General features: G+C 42.0%; 1 protein-coding gene across 4 annotated transcripts in view; it reads left to right on the plus strand.

The window, feature by feature from the left end:
- col4a6 (collagen, type IV, alpha 6) overlaps window positions 1-14,695 on the plus strand; it is a 469,192-nt gene that overhangs the window by 413,032 nt on the left and 41,465 nt on the right. For all 4 annotated transcript variants that reach the window (XM_063061061.1, XM_063061062.1, XM_063061060.1 and 1 more), the window contains 2 exons: window positions 5,312-5,425; window positions 11,501-11,682. In XM_063061061.1, coding sequence (XP_062917131.1) covers window positions 5,312-5,425; window positions 11,501-11,682 — 296 coding nt within the window. The remainder of the gene's footprint in view (window positions 1-5,311; window positions 5,426-11,500; window positions 11,683-14,695) is intronic.

Here is a 14,695-nt window from a genome sequence, read left to right on the forward strand (position 1 = left end):
CACTTCTGGAAATAAAGTCCTATCATGTGCAACCTTTCCCTATAACTCATGCCCTCCATTCAGCAACATCCTTGTTAATTTCCTTGCACTCTGTCAAGCTTATTAGCCTCTTTCCTGTTGTCTCTTACAACTTTGGCATAATATCCTAATTCCTGTTCTTAGTGCTCTGAGAGGCCAATGTGCCAAAAGCTCTTTATGACCCAATCTACCTGTGATAATACTTTCAAGGAATCATGGATCTACATTCCCAGATCCCTTTGTTCTACTGCACTCCTTAGTGCCCTACCAATCACCATGTAAATCCTATCCTGGTTTGACCTCCCAAAGTGTAACACCTCACGCTTATCTGCATTAAATTCCATCTGCCTTCCTTGCTTTGTACTGTGTCCCCAATGTTGGTGATATCTGCAAATTGCTGATCCAGTTTACCACGTTATCATTAACAGCCCCAGGACCGATCCTTGTGGCATACCACTAGTTACAGGCATCCAGTCATCTACTCCACTCTTTGGCCTCTCCTACCAAGCCCAATATTGTATCCAATTTACTCCTTCATCCTGAATACCAACTCTAACCCTAATGCAGGGAGCAGCCTCTCACATGCATCTTTGTGCAAGGCCTTCCTAAAGTGCATGTAGACAACATCTACTGCCTTTCATTCATCAAACTTGCTCACAGCCTTCTTGAAAAGTTCTGTAAGATTGGTTAGACATGACTAACCACACACAAACCACTGTTGACTATCCAAGTAAGGCGCTGTCTATCCAAATACTTAGAACCTTCCAATAATTTACCCATGACTGACATCAGATTGACTGGCCCATAATTTCCCATCTTACTCTTAGAGCCTTTCTTAAACAATGGAACAACTTGTCTCACACATCTCCTTTTCAAATTGAATACATGCCCTCTAGTATTAGACTTTTCAACCATAGAAAAAAAATTACCAGCTGTCAATTCCAGTAGACTTCTACCAGATCTCCCCTTAGCCTTTGTCATTCCAGGGAAAATAATCCAAATTTGACAACCTCACCTATGGTGCATGACTTCTAATCCATGCGCATCCTGATAAACCTCTCTAAAAATCCTCCATATTGTCCTGCAATGGGGTGACATGAACTGAATGCCGATGTTGCCCAACAAGAGTTTTATAAAGGTGCAAATTAATTCCCTTATTCTTGCATAGAAACACCGTGAACCCAGTTGAGTTGTATGATCTCCTTCTGTGCTGCAGCCATTCATTCAAGTGCAGTGTAAGGAAACTGGAAGGCTTCCGTTTTTACCACACATTTCATGTCACTTTTGAAGCAATGTAGGCACCGCAGCGACTAAACTCGGTGGCCACTTCATTAGGTACCTCCTATACCTAATAAAGTGCCACTGAGAGTATACTTGTGGTCCTCTGCTACTGCAGCCCATCGACTTTAATATTCCTGTACATTAAGAGGTCTGATGAAGGGTCCTGGCCCTAAACATTGACTGGTTACTCTTTTCCATAGATGCTACCAGGCCTGCTGAGTTCCTCCAGCATTTTGTGTGTGTCACTTCAAGGTTTGATGTGCTGTGCATTTGGAAATGTTCTCCTACACACCGCTGTTGTGACGCGTGGTTATTTGAGTTACTGTTGCCTTCATGTTAGCTTGAACCAGTCTGGCCATTCTCCTCTGATCTCTCTCATTAGCAAACGATTTTCACCCCACAGAACTGCCTCTCACTGAATACTTTTTTTGGCTCTCGCACCAAACTCTAGAGACAGTTGTGCGTGAAAATCCGAGGAGGTCAACAGTTTCTGCGATACTCAAACCACCCTGTGTGGCACCAACAAACATTCCACAGTCAAAGTCACTTAGAGCACCATAAGACCATAAGACATAGGAACAGAATCAGCCCATGGATCAGCCCATTGAGTCTGCTCCGCCATTTAATCATGGCTAATCCTTTTTTTTAGATTATGAAGACACGCAGTCCTCTTTTACTGTCATTTAGTAATGCATGCATTAAGAAATGATACAATGTTTCCTCCGGTGTGATATCACAAAACACGGACAGACCAAGACTGAAAAAACAAACAAAACCACATAATTATAACATATAGTTACAACAGTGCAACAATACCATAACTTGATGAAGAAGTCCATGAGCACAGTAAAAAGTTCAAAGTCTCTCAAATGTTCCACATCTCACACAGACGGGAGAAGGAAGAAAACGCTCCCTGCCATGCCGGACCACAGTCCGACTCTGAGTCATCCGAAAACTTCGAGCCTCTGATCAGCTCTCCGCACCGAGTACCGAGCACCATCTCTGTCTGAACGATTCAAACTCAATCTCGGTTGCCAACAACAGGCAAAGCTGGGGATTTTGAGGCCTTCCCTGCGGAAGATTCACGATCGCGCAGTAACAACAGCAGCGAACGGGCGTTTCAGAAATTTCTCCAGATGTTCCTCTGTGCTTTCACGTCTGTCTCCATCAAATCAGAATTGTCCACGGCCCCTATTTAACGAATATGATATCATTTTCACCGAAGGGCTGCGCACGCGCGGCGCGCTGCTATCTCCCCTCTTCAACCGCAGTTCTCAGCCTTCTTCCCGTAACCTTTGATGCCATGTCCAATCAAGAACCTATCAATCTCTGCCTTAAATACACCCAACGAGCTGGCCTCCACAGCTGCATGTGGCAACAAATTCCACAAATTCACCACCATTTGGCTAAAGAAATTTCTTCACATCTCTGTTTTTAAAGGGCGCCCCACTATCCTAGACTCTCCCACCATGGGAAACATCCTTTCCACATCTACTCTGCCTAGGCTTTTCAACATTTGAAAGGTTTAATGAGGACCCCCCCCCATCCTTCTGAATTCCAGTGAGTACAGACCCAGAGCCATTAAACATTCCTCAAATGATAACACACCCATTCCTTGCGTCATCCTTGTGAAACTCATCTGGACCCTTTCCAATGCCAGCACATCTTTTCTAAGATGAGGGGCCACAAACTGTGCACAATGCTCAAGGTGAGACCTCACCAGTGCCTTATAAAGCCTCAGCATCACCTCTTTTCTCCTTATCCCCCATTATTATTTCTCCTGCCTCATTTTCTAACGATCCTATTTCCACTTTCCTTTCCCTTTTATTTTTAATGTACTTGAAAAAACTTTTACTATCCACTTTGATATTATTTGCCAGCTTGCTTTCATATTTCATCTTTCCCCTTCCAATGATTTTTTAAGTTGCTCTCTGTAGGTTTTTAAAAACTTCCCAATCCTCTATCTTCCCACTAATTTTGCTTTGTTGTAAGTCCTTTCTTTTGCTTTTACAATAGCTTTGACTTCCCTTGTCAGCCACAGTTGTACGATTTTACCACTTAAGTATTTCTTCATTTTTGGAATACACATGTCCTGCACCTTCCTCATTTTTCCCAGAAACATACTCCATTGCTGCTCTGCTGACATCCCTGCCAGCAGCTCCTTCCAATTTATTTTGGCCAACTCCTCTCTGATACCACTGTAATTTCCCTTACTCCACTGAAATACTGCTATATCAGACTTCACTTTTTCTCTATCAGATTTCAAGTTGAACACAATCCTATCGTGATCATTGGTTCCTAAGAGTTCCTTTGCCTTAAGCTCCCTAATTGCCTGCAGTTCATTACATAACACCCAATCCAGTATAGCTGATTCCCTAGTAGGCTCGACGACAAACTGCTCTAAAAAGCCATCTCTTAGGCATTCTACAAACTCACTCTCCTGAGATCCATTACCAACCTGATTTTCCCAATCAACCTGCATGTTAAAATCTCCCATGTCTACCATAACATTACCCTTTTGACTTGCCTTTTCTATCTCCTTTTGTAACCTGTAATCCACCTCCCAGCCACTGTTGGGAGACCTGTCATCAATGTCGTTTTACTTTGCAGTTTCTTAACTCAACCCACAAGGATTCAACATCTTCCAATCCTATGTCCCATCTTTCTACTGATTTGATGCCATTCTTTACCAGTAGAGCCACTCCATCCCCTCTGCCTACCTTCCTATGCCTCCGATATAACATGTAACCTTGGACATTCAGCTCCCAACTACAGCCACGATTCAGTGATGGCCACAACATCAGGCCTGGCAATATGTAATATTGCAACAAGATCATCCACCTTATTTCTTATACTATGCACATTTAGATACAACTTCCTGAGTACCGTATTTGTTATCCTTTCTGATTCTACATCCCTAATGATTTGATACTCAGCCTGTTGGCTGCAACTAAGTCCCATCACCTACCTGCCCTTCCTGACAATCTGACTGCGCGCTATCTTTACTTTTTTACCATCTGTCCTTTCCTGAGTCTCTTCACTCCGGTTCTCACTCCCCTGCCAAATTATTTTGTACCCTCCCCAACAGCTCTAACAAACTTGCCCAGAAGGATATTGGTGCCCCTCAGGTTCAGGTGCAACCCGTCACTTTTGAACAGGTCATACCTCCCCCAGAGAGATCCCAATTATCCAAGAACCTGAAGCCCTGCCCCCTGCACCAGCTTCTCAGCAATGCATTTATCTGCCAAATCATCCTGTTTCTACCCTCCGGCATGTGGCACAGGCAGCAATCCAGAAATTACTACCTGGGAGGTCCTGCTTCTCAGCTTTCTACCTCGCTCTCTAAATTCTCTTTTCAGGACCTGAATGCTTTTCCTTCCCATGTCATTGGTACCAATATGCACCAAGACATATGGCTGCTCCCCCTCCATCACATTTCTTGCCCCTTCTGATGTTTGGTCTGATCAGCAACTGAACCTCTTGACCATATCTGCATGCTTTTGTGCATTGAATTGGCTGATTAGATATTTGCATTAATGAGCAGGTATACAAGTGTACCTAATAAAGTGTTTATGTTATGTAGGGGTTACTGCAGCCAATATGTGCACAGTATGCTCCCACAAACAGGGCAATGTGATTATGGGCAGATAATTATGGCAGTTTATTGAGGGATAAATATTTGCCAAACCATGCCAGCGAAAACTTGCTTTTCATTTTCAGGAATAGTTCTATGAAATCTCTTGTGTCTGCTTGAAAGGATGTTAATTAATATTTCACCCAGAAGCCTCAACATCTTACAAAGGGGCACATCCTCAGCGCTGCACTAAAATGTAAGGCTACCTGTTTTGTCTAATAGTTTTTGAAATGTGATTTGAACCAAGGAGCTTTTGATTCTGAGGTAAGAAATCTATCAACCAAACACTTGGTATTAGACATTTCTAATGAACTGGGCAATGTATGAATCAGTTTAATGTTGGCTTAATTATTATTAAAATTTGTCATTTTTCCTTAGGTGATAGAGGCAACAGAGGACCACCTGGAATACCATATTTTGTAGAATTCCCAATATCTGCACCACCGGGTAACCCTGGCAGCCCTGGAGTTCCAGGTTTCCCTGGCCCTAGAGGTATTGTTTCTGCATTTGAAGTCAGGGTGGGTTTTGATCAAGGAGTTTGAAGAATGAGCCTATTTCTGAGTATCTGCCGCAGAAAGAAAGAAATATTAGCTTTATTTTGCACATGTACATTGAAATATACTAAAATGCATCATTTGAGTCTAATCCTATCTGTTAGGATTGGTCGGGCGCCTGAAAATGTCACCACACACCAGCGACAACGCAGTGTGCCCCTAACTTACAAACTCTAACTGTCCCAGCTTTGGATTGTGGCAGAAAACCGGAGCAGCCAAAGGAAACCCGCACGGTCATGGGGAGAGCGTACAAACTCCTTACTGACAGTGGCAGATTCCATCCCCGGATCTTACAGCTGGTGTTGTAATGCTAACCACTACACCACAGTTCTGCCCACAAGTTGATTATTAGTTCATCTTTGGCGTGCCGTGCACGTAAGTGACAGGGCACACAGAGAGGCAGGAGGAAACCCAGAGCTGGGCCCCGGGTCTGAATCACATCACCAGGGGAATCTGTTGGATCTTGCTGTGTCATCTGGAGGCGGAGACACTTAGGGAATTTCAGGATAGAGGAGACAGATTGAATGTGGGGCAAATCTAGTGCTGCAACACTGTAGTACAAGTTGGAAAGTACTTTTGTTTCTTTGTTACCACAGAAAAGTTTAGAAACAATATTTCATCAATAACCCAAATAATAATTGGTGGCCTTTTGCTGGTGAGGTAGGATTCGGGTAGGGGTGGATGTACCGAAGAACACTGAAGTCCACAGGCCTGCGTCAATCACCAGGATCAAATTTAGCCTGCGCGTTCCCCTTCCTCTCTCGCCAAGCTACGTGTCTTCCCTTTCCACAACATAAGAGGGACTGGAAATAGTTTACAAACAGGACCAGTGTAGAAGATGAGGGGTGTCATCGCATTGAAACACAACCTTAAGTAATTCATCGTCATCCACATTATCAGTAGAGCAAAGATACAGTGTCTTCAGACTTTGGACTAAGGACCTGAGGCTGCTAGGCCAGAGATGCAGTGTCAAACTGGACATTGAAACATAAAAACATAGAAAATAGTGCAGGAGTAGGCCATTCAGCCCCTCGAGCCTGCACCGCCATTTATTATGATCATGGCTGATCCTCCAACTCAGAACCCCGCCCCAGCCTTCCCTCCATACCCCCTGACCCCCGTAGCCACAAGGGCCATATCTAACTCCCTCTTAAATATAGCCAATGAACTGGCCTCAACTGTTTCCTGTGGCAGAGAATTCCACAGATTTACCACTTTCTGTGTGAAGAAGTTTTTCCTAATCTCGGTCCTAAAAGGCTTCCCCTTTATCGTCAAACTGTGACCCCTCGTTCTGGACTTCCCCAACATCAGGAACAATCTTCCTGCATCTAGCCTGTCCAATCCCTTTAGGATTTTATACGTTTCAATCAGATCCCCCCTCAATCTTCTAAATTCCAACGAGTACAAGCCCAATTCATCCAGTCTTTCTTTATATGAAAGTCCTGCCATACCAGGAATCAATCTGGTGAATCTTCTTTGTACTTCCTCTATGGCAAGGATGTCTTCCCTCAGATTAGGGGACCAAAACTGCACACAATACTCCAGATGTGGTCTCACCAAGGCCTTGTACAACTGCAGTAGTACCTCCCTGCTCCTGAGCCAGGTCTGGTTTTCATGCAAGAAAGAAGTATTGGCTCAGGTCATCTGCAGGAGTATTGCATGGGATCATTGCTCCCGGGGTGGGGTGGGGGTGCTCAAACACCACCCTTAGAATATATCTGATTACATTTTATTTTGAGTTTTCCATAACTTTCTCTTGGAAACTGCATGCATCTGGGATGCCATTTTTCAATTTTAATGAAGGGGAAGTCATAGGCTCTGTCTTCAGCTTCCCCACATGAACTCTCAGCAGGCAGAGTTTTGACTCAGGAGCATGTGGTCAAAAAAGTTATTTTACTCTCTTGACAGACTATACAAGGGCAATGTGCCAACCTGCCTTTGATGATGTACGGTTTAAGAATAGACATCTGAATTTGCTACATGTTTGGACTTATGTTTTTCATTTCCACAGATAGAAAGTAGTTAAAAATGTTCGGTTCCTTGTCTTAAATCTGAGAAATTTGGCTTCCAAGTCGCCGGATGTGAAGAACTTCTCTGCGCTCATGCCTTAGGACTTTTTAATGTTTTGGCAGGCTGCGTACAATTTTGAAATCCTGAGTGGCACAATGATATATTTGGTGTGATCTTCAACCAATAACCACAAATAAGACTACTGGATTAGAGTTCTTCAGCTATCTGGCTCGTATGCCGTGTCTGTTCCTTCCTGCTGTACATACTCCATATGGAGGCGGAAAGCAGTCTTGACCCAATTACTGACCAGTCCATAAACAACTAAAACATATTGCTCCTACTTGATAAATTAAATTGAGTAGCATTTGCTACCACTAAATGAGGTACCAAGATATTTGTTACAGTTACTAAACATTTCTTATTAGGCAGGTGTGATGGGAATGTTGAAGTTTTGTCCATCTTGGCTATCTCTCTCATGAACCAGCCTGACCCAAATATCCTGCAAGTTTTAGCACTTATTGGTTGGAAGGCCAGGTTGAAAGATGGAGCAAGAGGAGGTGAATGTATTCAATCTTAACAAGCTTCTCATGCGTAGACAATAACCATTCTGACAATAAGATCAGGAATTTCCAGTCAATATGCTATTAATCTGGCATTAATGGGAATGAAGGGGGTGTCAGTTGCATGAATATGCTAGTTGAAGAAAAATTACTCAAAAATAATTACTATACATCACACATTACTGTTCTCTGTGTGAACTTTTAAATAAACTTCCAGGCAGTATGTTAACTCCTTGCCCTTTTAAATAGCAATCTTTCAATGTAATTTGATATTTTAAGGTTAAGCAATATTAATATACTGTAAATCACAGCAAAAAAAAAGCTTAATGAATCAAATAAAATTTATTTGCATAAGAATGCCGGATCCATGAATAGCAGTGGGCAAGAATTTACTGCAAATTTAATTCAGTTTATAGCAATGGTTGGATAATTCCTTGCCACGATTGTTGGGAAATTTTTAAACTATCGCTGTAAAATACAAACCCCTGGTCATACCTGGTGTTTTTCACATGGCCTTCAGCATGCCAATGGGGGCTAAGGGAACGGACGAGATTTTCGAGAATGTTGCCAGGACTAGAGGAAGCAAGTTATAGAGAGAGGTAGGCTGGGCTATGTCCTTATTCTTTAGGGCGCAAGGGTGACTTATTAGAGATTTATAAAATCATGAGAGGCATAAATAATGGTGGCTGTCTTTCCCCAAGTTATTGGAATCCAAAACTAGAGACAGAGAGGGGAAAGATTTAAAATGGAATTGGGACAGCTTTTTCACACAGAGAGTGGCAGTACAGTATATGGAAGGCTAAGCCAGGTACAATAGTATAATTTAAGGAGCTCCTGGAAAGGTACGTGCAGGGGCAGGGCTTAGAGAGATACGTGCTGAACACAGGAAATTGGGACTGGCTGGATGGGCACCATTGTTGGCATGGGCTTGTTGGGTTGAAAGGTCTGTATCCGTGCTGCATTGAAATGTCAACTATTTCTCTTTCCACAGACGCTACCTGACCTGCTGAGAGTTTCTTCCACCATTTACTGTTACCTCAGATTTCTAGTATCTGCATATTTTTAATATCCAGATCCTCACTTGTCTGACAGATTAACTGATCAGCAAGTCTTGTTGACCACTGACCAATAGCAGTGTCCACTTGAGGGCTTGATACTGTCTGCCTTGTGACATGTTACAGTTGCTTGATGCACAAACATGGAGAAATCGGTGTAACAGCAAGTGGTGAGCTGATAATGACCAAATCCTTTGGTTATCATGTGAGCTTTACTTAGTTCTTAGGCTAATACACGGTGTTTGGGATGCTTTATTGATGAATAGGACAAGGGCATAGATATGCTGTTCATCTGGGGTAGGGGGAGTGGCTGCGTTTACCATTAGTGTTACAATCAGTTCCTCATTCATGGAAATAAAACGAGAAAGTGCTGGAAATATTGAAAGGGATTAAAAACGCATTTGAAAAAAGTGAAATTGAGTCAATATTTCAGACCTTTGTACTTTCATCCAAACCTTTTTCACTGAAACCCACATCAGGGCATAGCTCCAGATACGTAATAAGAATGTTGGCTCAGTGTTTATGACCCAAACATAGTAACCAGCAAGATTTCAATCTTCATCTCTTGAGCAAATGGCAATGCAAGACTGCTGGTATTGACCACTGCTCTGGGATAAAACATGATTATGCTGGTAGGGAGAGGAGGGAGAGTTGATTGAGTGCTGATGACCTGGTCCATTGAAATAGGTGGTGAGGATTATGTGGTAATTACATTGGCTAATCAGAGCTGGGTGTGGACACCAGATTGGTACTAAGGCTACATCCCACTACGCTGGATAATTTTGAAAATGCCAGTTTCGAGTAAAAACGATAGGCGTCCACACTAAGCGTTTTTCAAAATATCTCTGTCCACATTAGACGGATATTTGGGCAAATCTCCTCCTACTGGGCATGCGCAGGGGACACAGAAAACAAGCGAAGAGGAAACAATATACTTGGTGCGTGTTTGTCCAGTTACAGAGTAGAAAAACTTAAAAGGAATTGCTCTTGGCTCTCGTGCAGGAGTATTTAAAACTGATGAAAAACAAATACTGGAGCGTATGGAGGCAACCGACAGGGAGTTCACGGACAGTATGACCCGGCTGACGACGAACATTGAAAAACTGACTAACTCTGTTGATTAATAAAGCACCTTGTTAAATGCATAAAACATGTCTGCATCAGTGTTAGCTTGTATTTCCATATAATGTTACATTAGGTTGTTACACATCTATTGTCAGAGAAGTACTTGCATAAATAGGTAAACCACCTTCATACAAGCAAGGACAGAAAACAGGGCAAAGTGAGCATACTTATTTATTCAGTAAGCTATGGGTCAAAGTATTTGGTGAGTACATTTCTAACTCGTCTGGCTTCAGTCTTATTGCCGTCTGTTCTGAAATTGTTAGGTTCTGCGAAGTACAGAATCAAATATCGCTGTGATGATTGTACGCTCTAGTAGCAATTGGCAACAATAAAGTAGTAATAAGAAGAAGAAGAAGAAGAAAACAATGAAATGCCACGCTGCTGCCATTTGTTCCGGCACGTCATGACAGCTCCGGTTACCCCATACACACTGCAACGGATATTAGGTGTTTTCAGATTTATTCACTCTGGAGACCATTTCTGAAAATCTCCGTTTTTGGGGGATGAAAACGCCGTTTTAGTGTGGACAGAGGGTCAAAACGAAGAGAAAAAGCTTCGTTTTCAAAATTATCTGGCGTAGTGTGGACGTAGCCTAAGATTATTGAATGTTTTGATAACAATCAAATATTCATTATATTTGATCTCTAAGAAATTATACAAATTGAAAACTAGTTGCAAGTTCTATTATTACAATTAAAATTGACAAATTGATTCTGTTTCAATAACTCACGTTTAATTTAATCTGTAAAACAGTGACTTTTAAATTCAACAATAATATATTGATTGGATCAAAATAACTCAGTCTGTTATTAGGACTTTAAGATATAATTTCAAATAAATTTTGCTGTCAGACTCATAAAAATACCAGTCATGAACCCGTACATATGATATAAGGAAATCATTATGCTGTTGCTTGGCAGAAATCTGAACAGAAGCTTGGCTGTTAATATATTACAGCTTTTGGGGTTTTATAAATGTAACTGAAGACACCATTTTCTGGTTGTAAACAATTAAAGTCAAACACATGTCCTTCAAGCAGTGCAAGAAGTTGTGGGCACAATCTTATTTGAGTATAAATAATTATGAACACTAATGGTCTTTTGTGCTGAGGTAAAACCAATGGGGTGAAAGCCAAATCAACAAAAATTCGAAGAAAGCTTTTAGTGAGTGTGATTTTGTGGCCAATTTGGATCCATTGGGGCCCAAGAGCTAATCTCAACCTGAAGAATTAATTTTAATGTTTCTATATTTGTCTTTCCATAGGGGATAGGGGCTTTCCAGGACCTTCAGGTTCTCCGGGCTTGCCAGGACTGAGAGGTCTCCCTGGCCGTGAGAAAGGAAAACCTGGGGATTTTGGGATCCCAGGTTCTCCTGGAGCACCGGGACTACCAGGGCCAAAAGGCTTCAGCGGCATTTTTGGATTCCCTGGAATGGTGGGAGAAAAGGTAAGAGTTTTGATGCCCATAAATCATTTCTTTGCACCTGTCTAAGGCAGTCAAACAAGTACAAGCCCAATATGCTTTATGGAGCTGCAGTAGAAGTAGTGATTGCCTGTGGCAATATCAATCTGACACAAGTCTTTCCTTCCTTTGGTAGAGACCATAATATTCCAGAAGCTATCTTATCAGGTCCCTGTATAATTGGAACAAGATTTTTTAAAATTCTTGTTATCAAGTCCCCATGCAGTAAGTGCAAATGTACTATTAGTTTTCTTATATGATACCTAACTGACCTATTAGTCCTGTTTTCTCTCTCCTTTTTTCAATAATGCAGTTCTATTTACCAAATGCCAATCTGTTAGAACCATTTTGGAGTCGATGTTACTTTGGAAGATGACAGACAGTGTCAACACCATCTTCCAAAACTGTAGGATGTAGCTTGTCCTGGGGACTCATTAACAACTACTAATTTCGTTAAGCTGTTTATTCACTGTAGATCTGTAGTTCTCCGTTGTTTTCTAGGATGCTTATTGTCTTCATTTGCATGTAAGTACACTACTCAGTCCAGTGGGCCTGCACTAACCATCAATCGCCTGTCAATATCAGATAGTGTTTGTCAGTCTGTTTGTGTATATAGTTTTTTTTTATTGTATTCTATTGTATTTCTTTCCCCCTCGTAAATATCTACAAGAAAATTAATCTCAAGGTAGTATGTGGTAGCATGCACTGTGCATAACTTTGATAATAAATTTACCTTGAACAGTGCTTCCATGTTCACTTTCATGTTTCCATCAGCTCCTCTCTTAGTCTCCATCCTCCTCGCATCCTATCCACACGAACGGAAATTTGCTGTAGTTAATTATCCGACGAACCAGCATATAGACAACACAAAACGTCGAATGGTACAGCACAGGAACAGGGCCTTCTCCACTGCATGCGTGACCATGCATATATTTATAAAGCTCAAACACCACTCACCACTTCCTCAGGTCGTCCATCAGAGACAGCTGCCATTCTCTGTGTTAAAAAAAAAACTGTCCCTCACATCTCCTTTAAGATTTACTCCTTTCACCATGAATGCATGTTAACAAAGTTCAAAGTAAATTTATTATCGAAGTATCTATATACCATCATATGCTAACATGAGATTCATTTTCTTGTGGGCATTCACAGTAAATACAAAGAAACACAGTAGAATTAATGAAAAAAACAGACACAACAAAGACAGACACAGCAAAAACAACAAACTGTTCAAATACAAAAAGAGGAAAAAAAACCCAAAAAAAGCAATAAATATTGAGAAAATGGGTCTATAGGTTCTGGAACCAGTTCAATGTTAGGGTATGTGAAGTTATCCCTTCTGGTTCATGAGCCTGATGTTTGTGGGGAGATAACTGTTCCTGAACCTGGTGATGTAGGACCTGGGGCTCCTTTTCCTCCTTCCTGATGGCAGCAGTGAGAAGAGAGCATGGCCTGGATGGTGGGGATCTTGTTAATTGATGCTGCTTTCCTATGACAGCGCACCTTGTAGACATGCTCAGTGGGAGGGAGAGCCTTACCTGTCATGGACTGGGCTGTTCCTCTAGTTTTCTGTAGGTTTTTCTATTCAAGAACATTGGTTTCCATACCAGGCTGTGATGCGGCCAGTCAATATACCCTCCACCACACACTTACAGAAGTTTGTCAAAGTTTTAGGTGACGTGTCCACTAGTACTTGACATTTCTACCATGGGAAAAAGGTTCTGAAGTTTCTTCCCAATGTGGGTGAAAATCAGAGCACCTAAAGGAAACCAACACAGTGATAGGGAGAACATGCAAGGCTGAATTAGACACAATCAAGAGTAATGATAGAACCTGGCTTTCTCATCCTATGAGACAGGTGAGCTAACTGCTGCCTCACTGAAGATAGACACAAAATATTTGTTCATTTCCTTTGCCATTTCTCAACTATCCAATGTACTTATTCCCATTTCTGTCTGCCAAAGACCCACACCAACTTTAATTCTTTTTTTATTACCTTTTACAGTCTGTAATACTTTTGCATCCTACTTTTACTTTCTATAGCGATGCTTTAGGTCATCCGTTGCTGATTTCTGATATTTTCCAAAGCTTCAAGAATATTCCTTAACCTTTTCTATGATCCAGTAGCACTGGGGTCATTGAGGAGTCTCGGCAGGAGACACAGGAGCCTTAGGTCCCATATCATCAGTTCTGGAACTGTCATTACACTACAACCAACAGGCTGCTGAACCAGAGTGGGTAACTTTACTAACGCTAACCCGTATGTCTTTGAGATGTGGGAAGAAACCAGAGCATCCGAAGCCAGCCCACATGGGGCCACAGAGATAACGTACAAACTCCTTATAGTCAGTCTCAAGACTTGAACCCGGATTGCTGATTGCTGGTGCTGTAAAGCTAGCCACTATGCTACAGTGCTGCCCAACCTAATCTTTATCTTTAATCTCCACACAAGCACACACATCCATACACACAGTGGCAGAGGTCAGGATCAAACCCATGTCTCAGAATTGTGAGGCAGCAGCTCTACCCACTAGTGTTGGGCATTAGCTGTCACACTGGATAGGGACCAGACACCCATCTGGTAGCCAAAGCTCACGCAAGTGTTGAAAGGGTTGGACAGAGTAGATGTGGAAGGGCTGTTTCCCTTGGTGGCTACGTCCAGGACAAGAGGCCACAGATTTAGAATTACAGGGTGCCCAGTTAAGACAGAGGTGAGGAGAAATTTTTTTAGCCAGAGGGTCGTGGATTTGTGGAATTTGTTGCCACATACAGCTGTGGAGGCCCGATCATTGAGGGTGTTTAAGGAGGAGATTGATAGGTATCTAATTAGTCAGGGTATCAAGGCATATGGGGAAAAAGCCGGAAATTGGAACTAGATGGGAGAATAGTTTAGCTCAGGGGGGAGTTACGGAGCAGACTTGATGGGCCGAATGGCCTACTTCTGCTCCTTTGTCTTGTGATCTTGTGATCACTTTGGATTATTTAGATTCAGAATTTT

Source organism: Mobula hypostoma, chromosome 10 (assembly GCF_963921235.1).
Source record: "Mobula hypostoma chromosome 10, sMobHyp1.1, whole genome shotgun sequence".
NCBI classification, from domain to species: domain Eukaryota; kingdom Metazoa; phylum Chordata; class Chondrichthyes; order Myliobatiformes; family Myliobatidae; genus Mobula; species Mobula hypostoma.